Here is a 17,546-nt window from a genome sequence, read left to right as displayed (position 1 = left end):
AGGCTAGGGTGGGGAGCGGAAATACAATTTGTTAATGGTAAATAAAAATTCCAGATATTTTGTATATTGATTTTGTTTTCTTTAGGAAGACAGTTTTTTTGTTTTTGTTTTTTTAAGAGTCATCCCCCCCCCCCCCCCGCTTTACCTTTTTGGACAACTTTGTGGTTTTTGAAAATACAAAGTTCATAGAAGGTTGAACTTAAGTTGTTTATTCTTGGTTTTAGGGCTGCATGAATTCTTTTCTGTGATGCTTTCACTGACCATTCCAATTCACAATAGTCTTTTTCTTTCTATATAGTTGCCCTATTTGCCCTAATCATTTGACTTTATCCCAAAATACAAAGCTATATGTATATCTTTATTTTATGTCTCCTCCATTATAATCTAAACTTGCGAGTAAGAGTCATGCTTCTATAGCCTGTATAATTTCCTGTGTGGTATCTTGGACCAAGGAGTGTAGGAACTTAACAATAGTCTAATACAACCTACTTATTCTGTAGACGGAAAACTCAATAAATAATTTGTTGTTTGATTTGATGTGTATTTAGTATTTACATGCATACTTATATAGCATGAATATAATACGCCTTGAGTTAGGGCTATAATTTATTTGGAAACTAACAAAAAGGCTTAGAACTTTTCAACCCACAACAACAAAATAAAACACTTCTATTGTCCTTCATAGTTTATAAAGCTCTTTTATGTATGTCATTTCATTATATCCTTAGAAATCCTGTGAGGTAGAGAGGTAATTTTAGTGTTGCCATTTTAGAAATAATGATACTGAGACCCAGAGAATTAACTTGCTGATAATTGATAGAGCTAGGACTGTAACGTAAGCCTTTGAACTCCAAATGTTATACGTGTCATATCATGCTACTTCTAGATCATTTATCCATTCTTGTTGTCATGGACAGGATTTCCTTTCAGTAACTCAGCCATCCAATAAGTGTTCACTGAATGCTCAGGTTATAATACAGAACACATTTTTAGGTGCAGTGGGGAAAACAAGACTCATACAGCGTTTTGTTCTTACTGTACACAAACATGCACCCACCCACGCAAACGCACACCTATTTATTATAGCAATTATAACATTGAATTGTAATTTGTCTCTTTACATGTCTGTCTCTCCAACCAGATTGTGTGCTTCTTGAGCATCCTTTGATTATTCTGTGAGCTCCTTTATATCCTCAGTGCCAAATGTTGACTCAGGCACATGGGTGCCTAGTCTGTTGAATCAGTGAGTGAATGAATAAGTGAATACAGACATGAAAGACATTATGCCCTCTGGGGGCTTACAGTCTTCTTGGGGAGATAAAGCATGAAGTTTATAGTAAAACAAAGATTAAAAAAAAAACAAATTGTTTTTTTTTAAGAGAAACTTTGTTTATAGGGTTTTTTTTTTTTAACTAATATAAAACAGATTCCCAGCCTGTAGTTCATGTAATTGCTTCCCGGCGTCAGGATTGGTCAGAACATGAGATTGCAATGGAGACTAGCCCCACCATAATTTATCAGGATGTATCCAGTGAATCACAATCAGCTACTTCAACAATCAAAGCTCTGTTAGAACTCCAACAGACAACAGGTATGAATTCACATGCTCAATTGAATGAAGCATGTTTTCTCTAGAGATGGGTTGTGCTAAAATACTACTACTGTTATATTTTCTTTGTTATTATTTGAGCACATTTCCCCCCTCTGGACTTGTCTATAATCATTGGTGCAGTCTGTTTACTTGTCAGTTCATTAGGATGTTCACAGGAGTACTGAAGGATAGACAGACTATAATCAGTAGAAAGAAGAAAAAAATGGCAGAGCTCTTTCTTCTCTGTCTCCTGCTTAAAATGGACAATCCTGTTGCCTTTTGTCACCAGAAAGGAGTAGGTCTATGAGTTCTAAGCACGGAGATAAATGCAGTACAGTTGCCAGTTCTATTCAAGAATAGTAGGAGGCAGATTGGAGGGCCCCTGCCATCCTCCTTGATATTGATGGGGCAGTTTTGTGGTCCTAAAACACCATTAATGGCCTTGCTAGCATTCTAATTTGTTTTTTTATCTTCATACTTCTTTGTGTAATTTAACAACTTGAGCTTCCATGCAAAGCTATTCTTATTTAACAAGATCCAATCAGTATTTCTAGTTACTAAATATCTTTGATAAGCTCTAGGCAAAACTGTGTTAGTTATACTGACTTTTATTATAATAGGTCAAATATTGTCAGAGTATTTAAGGGACCTTAGCGATGATCTCATCCAACCCTTTCATTATGGATAAATAAACCGAGACCTAGAGAGGTTACCCAGTTGGTTAGTGGCAGAGTGAGAGTCCATGTCTTTTGATTCCTAGTTCAATGTCCTCTCTATTTGTGGGGTGACTTTTGTATTCCTTTGGTTTTGTTTTGCTTTCTTTGTTTAAATGATTATCTTGATTTTGTTACATTATATGCTTGGTGAGAATAATCTGAATGATCATTCAGTGTACTTAATTACTGGTTACTATTTGTTTGTAACATCCACTCAACACTACCCAAAGAATACTAGCTTTTATTGTAAGTCTTTGGTTAATCTTTCTATTGGTGTTATTTTTGGCTTTAGGCATTTCCTCAGCTCCTTATCTTTTACATACTCAGCTATTTCCATTAAAGCCTTATAGAGGGTAGAAACCAAATGATTTTGTAGAAAAAGTGATAATATAGAAAGTTATTCTATCCATGGAAACCATTCTTGACTCCAGACCATTCCATTGACATTTTTGCAGTAACAGAGAGGCCATATTTTCCTGACACTGAAAATTTTTATTCTTTAAGAGTCACTAAAAATATTGTAACATTTCTTTGGAGATTATCTTGAATTTTTAATAGATCAAATTAAACTGGTCACTATTCACTGTGTTGTGCTCTTCTGGGCAGGTGTGCCCTAGAGCAAATCATGCTGTGTACTGCTTACTCACCCTTTGTTTTCAGGTTGGTGAACTCCACAATACCAGGTACCGCCTTGAAGAAGGGTGAAGGAAATGTTCTAAGGGGAGTATGTACAGGGGAAACAGATGCAATTGTTTGGCCTAGTGATAATAGGGGCGGATTTTAGTCTGATTGCATATGAGTTCTTGCTAGGCTACTGGGTATGGTTGCACAAGTTGTGCACTCTACAGCCATACATAGCAGTCTGCTTTTTTGTTTTCAATTCACTGACTCCTTAGTTACTGCCCATGTGGCACCCCAGAGGTCTTGTTCATTATTCCCGAGAACAACTCTGGTTTTAGTACTTGTTTGTAATAAAAGTTAATTTTTCCCCTGACTTTTTTATACAGTAAAGGAAAAATTGGAATCTAAACCAAGACAACCCACTATTGACTTGAGTCAAATGGCAGTGCCTATTCAGATGACCCAGGAAAAGAGACATTCTCCTGAGAGTCCATCAATTGCTGTGGTAGAGTCCGAACTAGTTGCTGAATACATCACTACTGGTAGGTGTCCTCTTAAAAAGCAGTATTAAGGTAGGAGAGCTACATATCTGGATTTCATGAGATGGTTGTTTTGGGGAGAATATATTTTTTATATTTCTAGATCTCTTCCAGTTTTCTCTGAGAGCAAATTCACATTGTCCTTGGGCTTTACCCTGTCTTTAATGACCAGGGGGAAAAAATCAATAGGTTGTTAGAAAGTTTGCTAGTAACATAAAACTGCAAGTTGGCCATAAATAACATCTGTGAACATAGGGCAATAGTTGCAGTGAGAGGATAGAATATCTTTTATATAAGAATAAATATTCATATGCATCTGGATTTTTTAGTTTTGGGGAAGGGGAGGTGGGTCAAGGGAGAAATAAGGTATAAAAGCCTCTTTCTTTTTTTAAATGTAAAGAAAATGTAAAGAAAAAAATGTGGAAAATTAAAATAATTTTTTTAAAATATAAAGAAAAAAATGTGGAAAATTTTAAATCCCTGTAAATACTTAGGAGTTCTGGTGGAAAGCACATTAGGTATTTGTTTAAAATGTGGTCTGGCAGCAAAACACTATTGAGGTTTTTGGATGGCATATGTAGAGAAGTGGAGCAAGAAGGATAATAGATTCTTTCATATTCTGGTGAGACCACACCTGGAATACTGCTTTCTGTTTTGGACACTTCATTACCTTGAGATTTGAAATAGTTCAGAGAGTAGCAATGTGAATAATTAGGGGTTAGGAGAGATAATTTATGAGGCAGTATGTAAAGAACACCTGTCTTACGTTTTCTTTAGCAGTGATTAAAAAAGAACATAAAGTTACAAATATTTGAAGGATGTAAATAACAAAGTGGAAAAGGAATTCTTTGGTATCATTTTAGGAGATATTGTTAAGATTAATGGGTTAAAATTGCCTAAAGGGAAAATCCAATTAAAGATTATGGAAAGCCATCTAGTATCTTTCTTTAGAGCTATTTAGCAAAAAGCAGAGCATAGTATGTTGGGGAAATCAATAATAACCTCTGGGGATAGACTAGATTATCAAACAGTAAATAGATGAAAAGACCTATGATTTCTTCCCTTACTTATCCTTTTCAGAACGCACTGATGAGGGGACAGAGGTTGCTTTTCCCCTTCTAGGTAAGTGGTGTGCATCCATTTGTAGTATAACCTAAGGTAAAATATGATTGTTTGAGGGGGAACCACTTAAATGGATGCGCTCTACTCTGATCTGGTAGAGGAAAGGTAAGCTCTACTCAGTGAAAGGGAGAGAGACTTTCCTTTTGCAGAATACTAGGATTCTTTCTCAGAAATGAGCAGTTTGACATTGGAAAAATGAGTTGTTTAAAGAAATAAGTGACTGTTTTATGGTGTTTACATGGCCCAGTTAAGGTCACTTCAGCTGTTTTCCAAGTATGCACTCTGTGACCTCCCTTCCATAATCTCCTCCCATCATATATATCCTCAGCCTCACTGAGTTTTTTCTTTGACTTCAAAGCCAGCTTCCTGGCCCTGGCCTCTTGTATCATCCTGCAGTGGATATTATTTTTCTCTAACTTTTCTGCACTCTGGGGAATTACTATGAAGAGATTTATAGTGTCTTGAATGAGGATTATTTTTAAATGGTTTTAGCTGATCATCTATTAAATCCATTTCATTTCTTAATAAATTTAATGTAATAATTATGAAGATTAGTGTGGGCAACAGAAATCTGCCATATAATCTGATAATTTCATCAGAAATTATATTTATGTACTATTTATTTTTCAAATGTCATTCATTTCTGATGATGCTTACATCAGTAAAAAACTTCATTAATTTGCTTGCTTAATTTTAATATTATTAGTATGATTTGTTTTTTCTCTTTTTCAGTTATATTATAAATGATTCAATACTTATTTTAATATAAACCTTTTTTCAGTTTGATTGAACACATATGAAAGATTTTATTAACACATATAATTTAAAATGTACATATAAAGCATATTGTGAAATACAGTAAGATACTGTAGTACATTTATAAAAGAATACTGCTGGTGCTACCTATAACCTCATATCACATGTAGGCATATGTATAGCAACAATAGAAAAACTGCAGTTGTGAATTTAGATAGAATATGTTATAAAAATAAAGCTTGTTTATATTTCACTGGCTAGTTTTAAAGTTCTGTACTGTAACACATAAATGGCACTTTTACACTGATTTTTGTAGTGTTCACCTTACCCTGGGTCACTCCACTATGACTTTTTAAAGTATGGAACCACTACTACTTGAAATTGTAGATCAAGATATATGAGAATTAGAACCACGGATTATTGAGAGAGTTTTGATACTCTCAAAATCCTTAGCTAATTTTACAGATTTGTTTTAATCTGTTCCTGATTCAAAAAGTTGGTTTCCTAGTGACCATAAGCATTTTTAAAGGTCTGTAGAATAAGAAGTGATAATTGTTTATACTGTTTAAAAAGTTGAAATTGAGAAGACTTCCCTGGTGGCACAGTGGTTGAGAATCCGCCTGCCAATGCAGGGGACACGGGTTCGAGCCCTGGACCAGGAAGATCCCACGTCGTGGAGCAACTAAGGCCATGCGCCAGAACTACTGAGCCCGCACGCCACAACTACTGAAGCCTGCGTGCCTAGAGCCCGTGCTCCGTGACGAGAGAAGCCATAGCAATGAGAAGCCCACGCACTTCAACAGAGTAGCCCCCGCTCGTCACAACTAGAGAAAGCCTGCATACAGCAACCAAGACCCAACGCAGCCAAAAATAAATACATTTAAAAAAGAAAAAAAAAGTTGAAATTGAGGCTGATTAAAAATGGTAGTTTGGCATCAACATAGATGTATCGTTTTACATCTGTATATAAATGTAAATATAAATGTATAGTTTGCTCCATGGGACCTTGTAGCAAGAGACTAAGAGGTGGGGTTGTTTCCTAAACTATACTCTCACTCATTTGTGTCAGATGAGCTAAATTTGAATAGATGAAAGAAAGAACACTGACTTTTCTGTTATTTTGTTAACTTTATATTTTAGTACTTAACAATTTAAGGACCATTTTCAATTCATTACTTCATTTGGTCCTCTTCTAAAAAATAAGTTTTTATCCCAATAAAAAAACAAAAATAAAACAAACACAAATAAAACCTCTAAATTTTAGAGGTTAATAACATAGAGTTTAAGTGACCTCTTCAAATTCACATAGCTGGTTGGTGGCAGAGCGGGACAGAATCCAGTTGTGACTCTTGGTCCAGTTCTCTTTCTGCAGTATCACCTTGACCTCTTACATCTTTAGGATATGAGACAGTGTCACTTTATATATAAAGGAGTGAATGCTTCTGGTTTTTGTATTGCATCTGGAACGGGGACCAAGAGATTAAAGAACTTGTACTGTCTCACTGTCCTTAAAGATATTAGTCTGGGATTTGATTGCAGAAACTGATTGTTGTTTTGTTACCTTAATGGGGTAAAGGTCACTGGAGAAAGAGTACAACTCACAAGAGGATATAACTTTAAGGGATTTGTTCCTCCTTTGTGATAATAGTTTTCACAGTGCTTCCACATACATTTCTCATCTCATCCTTCTAATAGCTCTGTTATTCCCGTTTTACAGATGAGGACACAGAGTCTCAGAGAAGCTAAGTGACTTTTTCAGAGTCACACAGCTCATAAGTGGGCAGACTCTGGTCTTCTGCCTCCTAGTACCACACTTTCTCTCTGTGATGCAATCTCACAGACGTTTGTTTCAAATGACTGCTGGTTACAGATGCTGTGGTGATTTCTAGAGAAATATCATCACCTTCTCTATTTTCAGTCAGCCATCGCTCCCAGCCCCAGCAGCCCTCCCAGCCTCAGCGGACCCTCCTCCAACACGTGGCTCAGTCACAGACTGCAACACAGACTTCGGTGGTGGTGAAGTCCATCCCAGCATCTTCCCCTGGAGCAATCACCCACATCATGCAGCAGGTTGTATCTCTTCTTTTTCCTCCTACCTTCTGTAACTGCCTCCTTCCTGAAATAAGGTTTAGTTTCATCTCCTTTTATAAGAGGGGAAATAACTGAGTTGAGGAGTGTTTGTATATAGTTCTTTCATCTGTGAGGAGTGAGTAAGGGAAATGAACTGAGAGTCTTAACACCAGAAAGTAATTAAGAAATAGTATTCTTGGATCTTCTGTGAACTCTTAACATTTCAAAAGGGTGAGGCTATCTAGATGAATCTATGACATCAGAATTGGTCACTGTTTCTATGTATTTTATTGTTATGGAAGGATTTATCACTGAGGTAAGATTTTCAGATGAAACAGAATTTGGCTTGTTTAGCTGTTTGTTGCTGTTGCTGGGTTTTTCATTTGTTTTACTCTTTGCTTTTATAATGAATCCTTATGGAAACATTAAGTAGGTAAATAAATATTTGACTTCTTTCATTTTTTAACATATTTATTGAATATTTTACTTCTTTTACTGTATGTGATCAGTTGAGGAAGAGACTCACAGGAAGGAGAATGAATTAGTATGAAACAGAAAATCTGGTACCAAGGGTAATGGGGAAAAGGAAAAAATATATTGATGACATTGATTTTGTGCCAGATACTGTGCTTTGAGCTTTAAATACTTTAACTTGTTTAATTCTTGGTATGATCCTGCAAGGTGGGTGAATTATCTCTCTTACAAATGAGGAAACTCATGCTCATAGAAATTAAATAACCTATTCTGGGTGGCAGAGCCAGGATTTAAACCCAAAGCATCCTGCCTCTATTATAAAGTTATATCATAAATATCAGATTTAAGCATGACTTATTATTAGTAGCCACATAAATTATCATTACTCAGCTGGTAGAGGTTGACCCTAATTACAGGCAAACTACCAGAAAGGCAGTGAAGAAATTGTTGAATTAAAAACCTATATGCGTAAGGTCATTATGAGATAGGGCAGGGTTTCAGTTGAATCTCAAAGTTTTAAAGTTTAGAGTAGATGTGTAGCCTTTGACAAGGCAGTGGGAAGGATGGGGTTGGGGTGGATCTTCTGTCAGTGAGGGAAGCCAGATGGCCAGAGGTTTTGCTGGGTGTCCGCTCTCAGCCTGGAGTCTGGCCCTCGTCTGGCTGTCCTGACATTGACCTTCCTCAAGACACCCAGAGAGGTCGGACAGCTGACCCTAACCATGTCACTCAAGATCGCTGCCTCCTCCCAATGCTATTATAACTGACACCAGGCCATCTCCCTTTCTACTGATAGGAACACTCTTGTCCCCTCCCCGGTCTCCTTCCCTCCTGGGAGCCAGGTCTCTGGGGAGCCATTGCCTGGTGGGCCTAGAACCCAAGCAAAGAGCGAGGAGGGCTGGGGCAGCGAGCAGTTCATGCAGACCTTGGCGTGAAGCCTGACGAACCATCTCCACTCGGAGCCGAGAGGCCCTCTGTGGGGACTGGGATGGGCATGGCCTTCAGATAACGCCTACCTCTGGACCGTGCTGGATGGATGGGCACACGGCCAAAGTGGGCTTCTCTGAACCTTGGCTTTTCTCTGGCTGCCTCACTCCTGGGTTGCTGCGTTCTTCCTTTGGACAGGTGAAGAGCTCTGATGACCAGGCTGGAGAGCTGTGTCCTGAGCCAGGGAGCCTTTTCTTTTTCTGTGTCGTGCTGTGCTTGCAGGGCATCCTTATTTCTCTTACCTATAAGTTCTGGGCCCTCTAGGACTTTGCTTATTGCAGTGAGTTTGGCCAGTTTTTGCAGTACTTAATGTTGAAGTACTAAGAGTTGAAATTATAAGAGTCTCAATCTAAGGCCCCCTTTAGGTTTAGAAACCTTGGGGTTTTTTGGTCTTTTTAGGTTCTCCCTTCTGAAATTTTTTTGAATGATTCTTGTAATCAAGTCTTTTCCAATTTGAGGAAAATGTAGCAATATAGGTGTTTTTCTTATTTCATTCTTACTTTGTGCCTTTTTTACTTAGGCATTAAGCAGTCACACTGCTTTTACCAAACACAGCGAGGAACTTGGAACTGAGGAGGGCGAGGTTGAAGAGATGGACACTTTAGACCCTCAGACAGGTCTGTTTTATCGATCTGCCCTGACTCAGTCACAGTCAGCTAAACAGCAGAAACTTAGCCAGCCACAGCTGGAACAGACTCAGCTGCAAGTGAAAACTCTGCAGTGCTTCCAGACTAAACAGAAGCAGACCATCCACCTGCAGGCAGACCAGCTCCAGCACAAACTCCCGCAAATGCCCCAGCTTTCCATCAGGCATCAAAAACTCACCCCTCTCCAGCAAGAACAAGCACAGCCCAAGCCAGATGTACAGCACACACAGCATCCCATGGTGGCCAAAGACAGGCAGCTTCCTACCTTAATGGCACAGCCCCCACAAACTGTAGTACAGGTGCTTGCAGTGAAAACCACGCAGCAGCTCCCCAAACTGCAGCAGGCTCCGAACCAACCAAAAATCTACGTGCAGCCCCAAACCCCCCAGAGCCAAATGCCGCTCCCAGCCTCGTCAGAGAAACAGCCGGCAAGCCAGGTAACGGAATATTGATAGCATGCAAAGTTAAACTTCTCTGTTCACGGAAAAAATGAGAACATCACGGCCCTATCGTGATTAGCAGTGCATTCTCCTGGCAAGAGGAAACTCAAAAGCCTCATTACACTGGTATTACTTTACCCCATCAGAAGGTTGACATTAGGGAAGAAATGCACGCGTTAATATAGGAAGAAAAAAAAGCATAGCTCTCAGAACTTGATTTTCCAGGCAGTTTTTAATGAAATAACTTCAGCATTGATCAACAGTGCCTAGAAGCGATATCCCTAAATTATTTTAATTTTTAGGTATAAAATATTTATTTCCATGCCTGTAAACTCTATTTCTGTGGCAATAATGCTAAGTAAAATATAGTCTTTTAAGGAGCTTCATTGACCATCTTCCTTTGTAGTTTTACATCATCACGATTTGGTTAATAAATTTATCTTCTAGATTTATCTTCTAGATTTTGGAGGAATTATCTGTGAATATTGAAAAAAAATTATATTATGGAAAATCAGTGGCTTTGAAGTGATGTATGTGTGTATTATAAATACATATATATAGAATATGTTTGTATAAATGTATTTTGAAGCAGAAGATTGAAAAAAAAACCCTACTTTTTATTTTAAAAAGCTGAAGATTATATGAAATAACTTGAGATCGGTTGAAGGTATACTGTGTGGGGATGTAAATCCCAAAGGAAAACAAGGCTGCTGTGACTTTTTTTTCCTTTACTGTTATGAACCTTGGCTGGCTGAACAAAGGTTCTTTTGACCCCTCCTCTTTTACTAGGTTTCTGACAAGTAATCAGATACTTTCCCATCAGCCCTCTTCTTAAAACACCGAGCTTCAAAATATCTTCCTAGTATACCGCACGAATGTTTCTTTTGCCATATTGTCTGGGGTGTTTGATAGGTTTTCTCAAAGATATGTAGCTGTAACACACACAACCCCAATTTGTTTTCAGGTGGAGCAGCCAGTTATAACCCAAGGATCCTCTGTTACAAAGATAACTTTTGAGGGGCGCCAGCCTCCCACAGTTACAAAGATAACTGGTGGCAGTTCTGTGCCTAAGTTGACATCACCAGTTACAAGCATATCTCCCATTCAGGCCTCTGAGAAGACAGCAGTGTCAGACATTTTGAAAATGTCTTTGATGGAAGCTCAGATTGATACAAATGTAGAGCATATGGTAGTGGATCCCCCAAAGAAGGCTCTTGCCACTAGTATGCTCACTGGTGAAGCAGGATCATTACCCTCCACCCATGTGGTGGTGGCAGGGATGGCGAATTCCACTCCCCAGCAACAGAAATGTAGAGAGTCCTGTTCAAGTCCATCTGCTGTTGGCCCTCCCCTAACGACAAGGAAAATCGATGCACCAGGAGTGCCTACGACAGGCCAGTTCATGCGTATTCAGAATGTAGTCCAAAAGAAAGCTGAAGAGAGCCCAGCAGAAATTATCATCCAGGTAAGAATCGGAAGGAACACCAGAAATCTTGAGCATATTGGGGGTTGTGGGTTTGGTGTGTTTTGGGATGTCACAGGAAAAGTCAAGCCAAAATTGGAAAGAGATTTATCTTTGAGATGGCATATGACAAACTTGGTTTACTACCTGTTACAAATTTATACTTATTTTCTGAAACAAAGTCCTAGAAAATTGATGGATATTGTCACAACAGCACACCTTAGAGGCAGTCAAGGGCCCTGGGCCCATGTGTCTGCTTGATTCATAGATGCAAGCCACACTTGCCAGTGTTGACTCAGCAAGTCAACCTACAAGATCAGCAACTTCCCAGGTCAAACTTTGGGCTCCCCAGTCTTTGCCCAAAGAATATAAGTAGTTTGTACTTCTGGGATATAACTGGATTGTACTCCTATTTCAAGTTAGTTTCAGGGACCCTTTCCTTGCAGAAACACAGTTCTTGATCCAAATTTATGGTTTTCAGGACAATAAAACCTTAATTAACTGAAATGTCTGGAGAAACATGTTGTAAGAAAATGTTTCTTAGTAATTTAATTTTATGTCTAACCTGAGATTAACCGTAAAGCTTTGCTTTTTATTTCAATCATTGTGTTATTGAAAAATCTTATTATGGTTACTGTCCTGCCCTGGTAAGTACAGGCTAGTGAACATGATGGATTATTCATTGACAGTAGATCTAACTATGCCTCACATTCCCTTCATTTTAAAACTCATCTGTCATCTTGTATAACAGGTCCAGACTGAAAAGTTACACTGGGTCCAGAGTAGCTTTTAGAAGTTGTGTTTTATTTCCCTCTCTCCTTGCAAGGTATCAGGTTGTTCTCTTGACATTTATCGTTTTTGCTTGGAAGGTGTCAGAGCAGCACATTTTAGTTAATTGAGAATTTGGATGTATTGAAATGTGGATAGTCTAGTATTTACCGTAGACTCACTATTGTGTGACTTAGGTGTTCCTATAGTAAATTTTGCCTTTCCTGCGATGCCAAGCCATGAGAGAATGCAAATTGACCAATATTAATCCAAATATGATTTAACTTAATATGGGGGAAATGCTTAAATGCAAATAGATCTGGCCATTAAATTATTCAAATAATTTGTTCCTTCCTGTCAGAACAAATGTTAGTGAACTAAATAATCCTTGACCAAAGGATTTGTTACGTTTTCTTTCCACCTGCAGAGGTAGGGTTTGGTGAAAAACGAAGTTTCCTGGCTTTGCCATTCACTGTGTGACTTTGGGCAAGACTACTTAACCTCACTGTGCCTTCGTTTCCTCATCAGTAAAATGGGAGTAAGGAATGCCTACTTTACACGATTGACATAAGGATTACACAAAATTGAGATGAAGCACCTAGCACAGTACCTGGCTTGTAGTGATTGCCCAATAAATGGTAGCTATTACTATTTTTACTAAAATTTACTGTGGCTCCTGGGAGTTTAAATTGGTATACTCACTAAACTGAAAATAATTTTGAATAACTTATTTAGAAATTATTTTCTGTACTTTGTGAAAAGGGGTGAAAATGTAATTTGCTTCATGTATCAAGGATGACAGCTAATGAGTGGGTTCTCTACAAGAATATCAACTAACTTTTAGCATGTACCATATGCTGGGTTGCTGTGCCAGAGGGAAGAGCAGCATAGTGATTAAGAACCAAGCTTTTGGAGTCAGAAATGCCTAGATTTGAATCTCACCTGTACTCCTTAACCACATTGTGGCTTGGAGCAACAGAGTTAACCTCTGTCCCTGTGATGAAATGGAAACAATAACACTTAACTCACAGGGTTGTTTTGAGGATTGAGAAAATGTATATAAAGCAGCTGGTTAAGTGTCTGATACAGAGTAATACTCAATAAGGATAGCTTCTCTTATTATAATCATCACTAATATATGGTTAGAACATTTTCAGGTCTCACTAGTTATGCTTAGCTTTGACCCAAAGTATTGATTTTTACTGATTTAGTAAAGAACCTATTGACATGAGTGAAGGAAGTCTGCAGAAGTTCTTTGATTCCTTAAAAACTATTCTGTAAAAATTCAGCATGTTTAATATTAAACGCTTTGTAGACAGATAATCTGTATTTCATTTATTCATTCATTCATTCATTCCACATGTATTATTTAACCTCTGTCTTCCAGGCACTGTGCTAGTTGTGAGGATAGAGGAGTAAACAAAAGGAATGTATCTTCTGTTCTGAAGGAGTCTATATATGTGGAATTGATAGAATTTTAGAACTGCAATGATCTTTAGAGCATATCTTCTCTAATTATCTTATTTTACACAAGATTAAACTAAAGCTCAAGGAAGTGAAGTGACTTTTTCAGAGGTCCACAGCAAGTCAAAGCCAGAGCTGAACTAAAACTCTGACCCTACCTGAGACTTTTTCACAATGATTAGCTATATGGAACAGGGGCAGGAGGGTGAGGGAGGAAAAACAAAAAAACTTCAGCACCCTAGAATCAATGCCTAGGCATCTTACACTATTTCCTTGATAGTATTAAACTTAAATTTGCATCTTCCCTCAGTAGATGGTTGTTTTGGTTAGGTATATTTTCAAAGTGCTGATATTCAGCTTTGCTCTGGGGTTTTTATGTTAAAGATACATTATTCATTTGGAAAGTATTTATTGAGCATCTAATGTGTGCTGGGCCCTGTTTAAAGTTATGGGCATCTAACACTGAAAAAGATAGTCGAGTTCTGTGCTCTGGTCCGTACTGTCTTGGATCTTACATTCTAAGGGTGAGAAGAAAACAAAGAGATGATAAATGCAATGAAGAAAATGTAACAGAACATAATAGGAGTGGGGGGTGGGATCGAGCCAGTACTCTGGTTTCCTTTCATAGAAGAAAGGCTTTTCAAAGCCTTTTACTCTAACCATTTGAGCTAAGATGCAGATGACAAGATGGAACCAACCATGTAAGGATTTGGAGGAGGAGTATTCCAGGAAGAAGGGAAGAACTAGTGCAAACACCCTATGGTACCAGTGAGTTTGGCATAAGGCTGGAGCCATCCATGGTAAGGCTTTTGATTTCATAGCAAGTACAATAGGAAACAATTGTAGAGTTTTAAGTAGGGGTATGATATGAACTGATATACCTTTTAAGAAGGTATATAATAAAGTTGAGAAAAAAGAATCTGACAAGGCAATATGGCCTAATATGTGTTTATCTATTGGTATTTTTATTGTTCAAAAGAGAGTTTTGTCCTCCCTAGTCTTATTTTCAATAAAGATTGTTATTATGTGACCCAAACAAATAACTTCCCCTTTGAACTACCAAAGGGCTTAAAATATATTATGGTATCAGCAGATTAATCATTCATCTTACAGATAATAATAAGCAAAATCTGATTACATTTACATTTAAAATATGCTTAATGACCAAATAAAAATGTCCTTCAAAGTCTGTCTCTTGAATTAGGCCCAGACTTCAGCCTCCTTTGTTAGAAGAGGCACCATTAAGGAGTAGAAAGATCACTTTGAGTTGTAGAGGACTTGGGTTTGAATCATGGCATCCTGGCATTAACACTGACCAACTGTGTGACCTTGATTAAGTCGCTTACTATCTTAGTTTCCTCATTTGTAAAATGGGAATAATATTAAGCATCTAGCACAGTGCCTGGCATCTAGTAGTTGTCCAATTAATGTCAGTTTCCTTTTTTCCTTCCTTATTGTTGAGGAAATCCTTCTGTCACCTTTTTTTTTTTTTTTTAAACTGTAAAGCTCTCCTGTGTCTTCTCTTTCAGGCCATTCCCCAGTATGCTATTCCTTGCCACTCCAGCTCCAATGTGGTAGTAGAGCCCAGCGGGCTCCTTGAGCTAAACAACTTCACCAGTCAGCAGTTGGATGACGATGAGACGGCAATGGAGCAGGACATAGACAGTAGCACAGAAGAGGGAACCGAACCCAGCCCCTCTCAGAGTTCTGCTGAACGGTCCTAGTGTTTTGGACACAGGAGTGCACTTTAAAACCTACTTGGTTACCAAGTGTCCAGGGAAGCCCTTGTATTTTGATGTCTAAAGAGAGCACTTTGCCCATGCTTAGACTGTGGACCCTGAAACAGCAGTGTTTGAACAAGGATTGCTGCAGGAGTAGCATTTTAAAACAAGATAAAATTCACAGGGGAATGTACTTCTTTTTGAAAAAAGAAAAAGATGCACATCTACAGTGACGTGAGACATGATATTCTTTCTCTGTCGGACCATGGCTAATGGAAAAGTTTGTCTTGCAGTGGAAAGCGACTTTTCCTGTGAATGTTCCTCAGCTGGTTTCTACTGAGCAAAACACCATCAAAAAAGGAGAATGTGAATAGTTTGTATTTTGAAACAGTGTGTCAGGAACAGTTTTTTTTTAAATCTTGTATGTTTTTGCAAATCCCTGCAAGTGCTGAATTGGTTAACATTTTACATCTGCTCAGTTCATATTTTATAAAATAACTAGTTCTTTAATACTGGCATTAAAGAAACCTTGTTAGATGGTAGAAATCAGGTCCCTAACCCGTGGGAAATACTTTTTGGGTGGCTTGTACATTCTCACCAATTGTATGCTAATTTATTGTGTTGTTGTTCCTTTGTGCTCTAGGCAGCACACTTGCCTTCTATTTATTTAAATGTAAACATTTCAAAGCAGGCCATATTCCTTCTGACAAATTTCCTGTACGCTGGGATTGCCTACCTTTTCCATCTCCAAACCTCCCTCTTCTCCTTTAAGAAAACTTAATGAGAAAATGTTTCATTGTGAAACAGAGGAAAAGAAACATTTTCTGATCCAAAGGAAATGTTCAGTTATGTTCAGGAAAACAAATTATTCATATGATGCTATCTTAACATTGAAATTGCACATTCATGTTGGACTGAGACTTTGAAAATAACTTTTACATAATTTTGTTTACCCCCCTTTGAAATGTATAAAAAGTTCATTTACAGTTCTAAATGTAATGGTTTTAAACATTCTACCTTTTTAGGACACGATTTGTTAAAGCAATATGTTTGGTCTTGTGATCACTGTCTGTCACAAGTAGAGTGAGGGGTAAGAGGGTGGGAGGGTAAGAGTCAGTTTTGACAAGTTGTGGCAAAGGAAACTATACTTTTCATTTTTTTTAAATGTAAATAGAAAAATTTTTAACGGTTTTATATAGATTTCACTATAAATAAGCGTTTTAAGACTGACAAATGTTGAACTGTACATACATATATCAGCATAACTGCCCAATTTTTTGGTGCTGAAGTACTGTAAGTAGAATTCATCAATGGTCTCCGAATTTTTACATCTATATCTGGAAAAAAAAACTGTGACCCTGTAGTTAATAAATTCCCACTGAAGTGACACTGAAGATTTAAACACAAGCATTCACAAGATGCACTGATCTCTGGTAGTTGTCATTATTTCTGCTACGTGATAAGGACTTATACCCATAGATGGAGCTCTTGGTTATTATTTTGTTGTACAAATTCACGTTGAAAAGACTTTGTGACTGTTTCTAGTTAAGTAATTTTTTTTAACCTCTTGGGTCATAGACTTCTTTGAAAATCTAATTATACTATGAACTCTCTCACCAAAAAGATACACATGCCAATATACACGTTAGGTTTTGCATACATTTTTAGGGGTTCATGGGCCCCTAAGCCTATCCATGTATTCCAGGTTAAGCCCTCTGTTATGGTCAGTCCATTACTTACAGATGTAAGTTTTTATAAAATATCTTTTAAATATTCATGCATCAGGTAACACGAGCAAACTTGAATAAAGTCATTATGTTCTACTTCTACATATTCTGGCACCATAGCATACCTGTGTCCCTTTGAGAATTTAGCCTTAATATGTTTCAGCAACTGAAATGGCAAATGAAATTTCCATAGTCTTCATTTTTAAAAATTAGTATATATTTTAACAAACTATCAAGTGTGGGATATAATCTTTTTTCTTTTAAAGTTGTTAATTTCAAGGAGAGCATGAATTTCAGTTTATTCGACAAATATTAATTAAGCATCTTCTGTGTGCCAGGTGCCATTCTAAGCACCAGGAATATACCGTAGTGAATAAACAGAAAATCCTACCCTAATGGAGTTGATAAACAAGGTTACCTGCTGATGAAATGGATACGAAGGCT

The 17,546-nt window shown here is 37.7% G+C and overlaps 1 protein-coding gene across 12 annotated transcripts in view; it reads left to right on the top strand.

Annotated features, from left to right (window-relative positions):
• The window catches only part of EMSY (EMSY transcriptional repressor, BRCA2 interacting), an 80,611-nt gene extending 63,809 nt beyond the window's left edge, over nucleotides 1-16,802 (top strand). For 4 of the 12 annotated variants that reach the window (XM_060018245.1, XM_060018243.1, XM_060018249.1 and 1 more), the window contains 7 exons: nucleotides 1,427-1,591; nucleotides 3,315-3,470; nucleotides 4,548-4,589; nucleotides 7,264-7,415; nucleotides 9,394-9,957; nucleotides 10,925-11,425; nucleotides 15,184-16,802. In XM_060018245.1, coding sequence (XP_059874228.1) covers nucleotides 1,427-1,591; nucleotides 3,315-3,470; nucleotides 4,548-4,589; nucleotides 7,264-7,415; nucleotides 9,394-9,957; nucleotides 10,925-11,425; nucleotides 15,184-15,378 — 1,775 coding nt within the window. In that variant the 3' untranslated portion in view covers nucleotides 15,379-16,802. Of the gene's footprint in view, nucleotides 1-1,426; nucleotides 1,592-3,314; nucleotides 3,471-4,547; nucleotides 4,590-7,263; nucleotides 7,416-9,393; nucleotides 9,958-10,924; nucleotides 15,077-15,183 lie in introns of those variants that run through there. The other 8 variants (XM_060018239.1, XM_060018238.1, XM_060018237.1 and 5 more) reach the window with 5 other exon arrangements.
• The last annotated feature ends 744 nt before the right edge of the window (nucleotides 16,803-17,546 follow it).

This window comes from Delphinus delphis, chromosome 8 (assembly GCF_949987515.2).
Source record: "Delphinus delphis chromosome 8, mDelDel1.2, whole genome shotgun sequence".
In the NCBI taxonomy this organism is placed as follows: Eukaryota; Metazoa; Chordata; class Mammalia; order Artiodactyla; family Delphinidae; genus Delphinus; species Delphinus delphis.
Note: the sequence above shows the minus strand (reverse complement) of the source record. Positions and strands in the feature narration are given on the sequence as shown.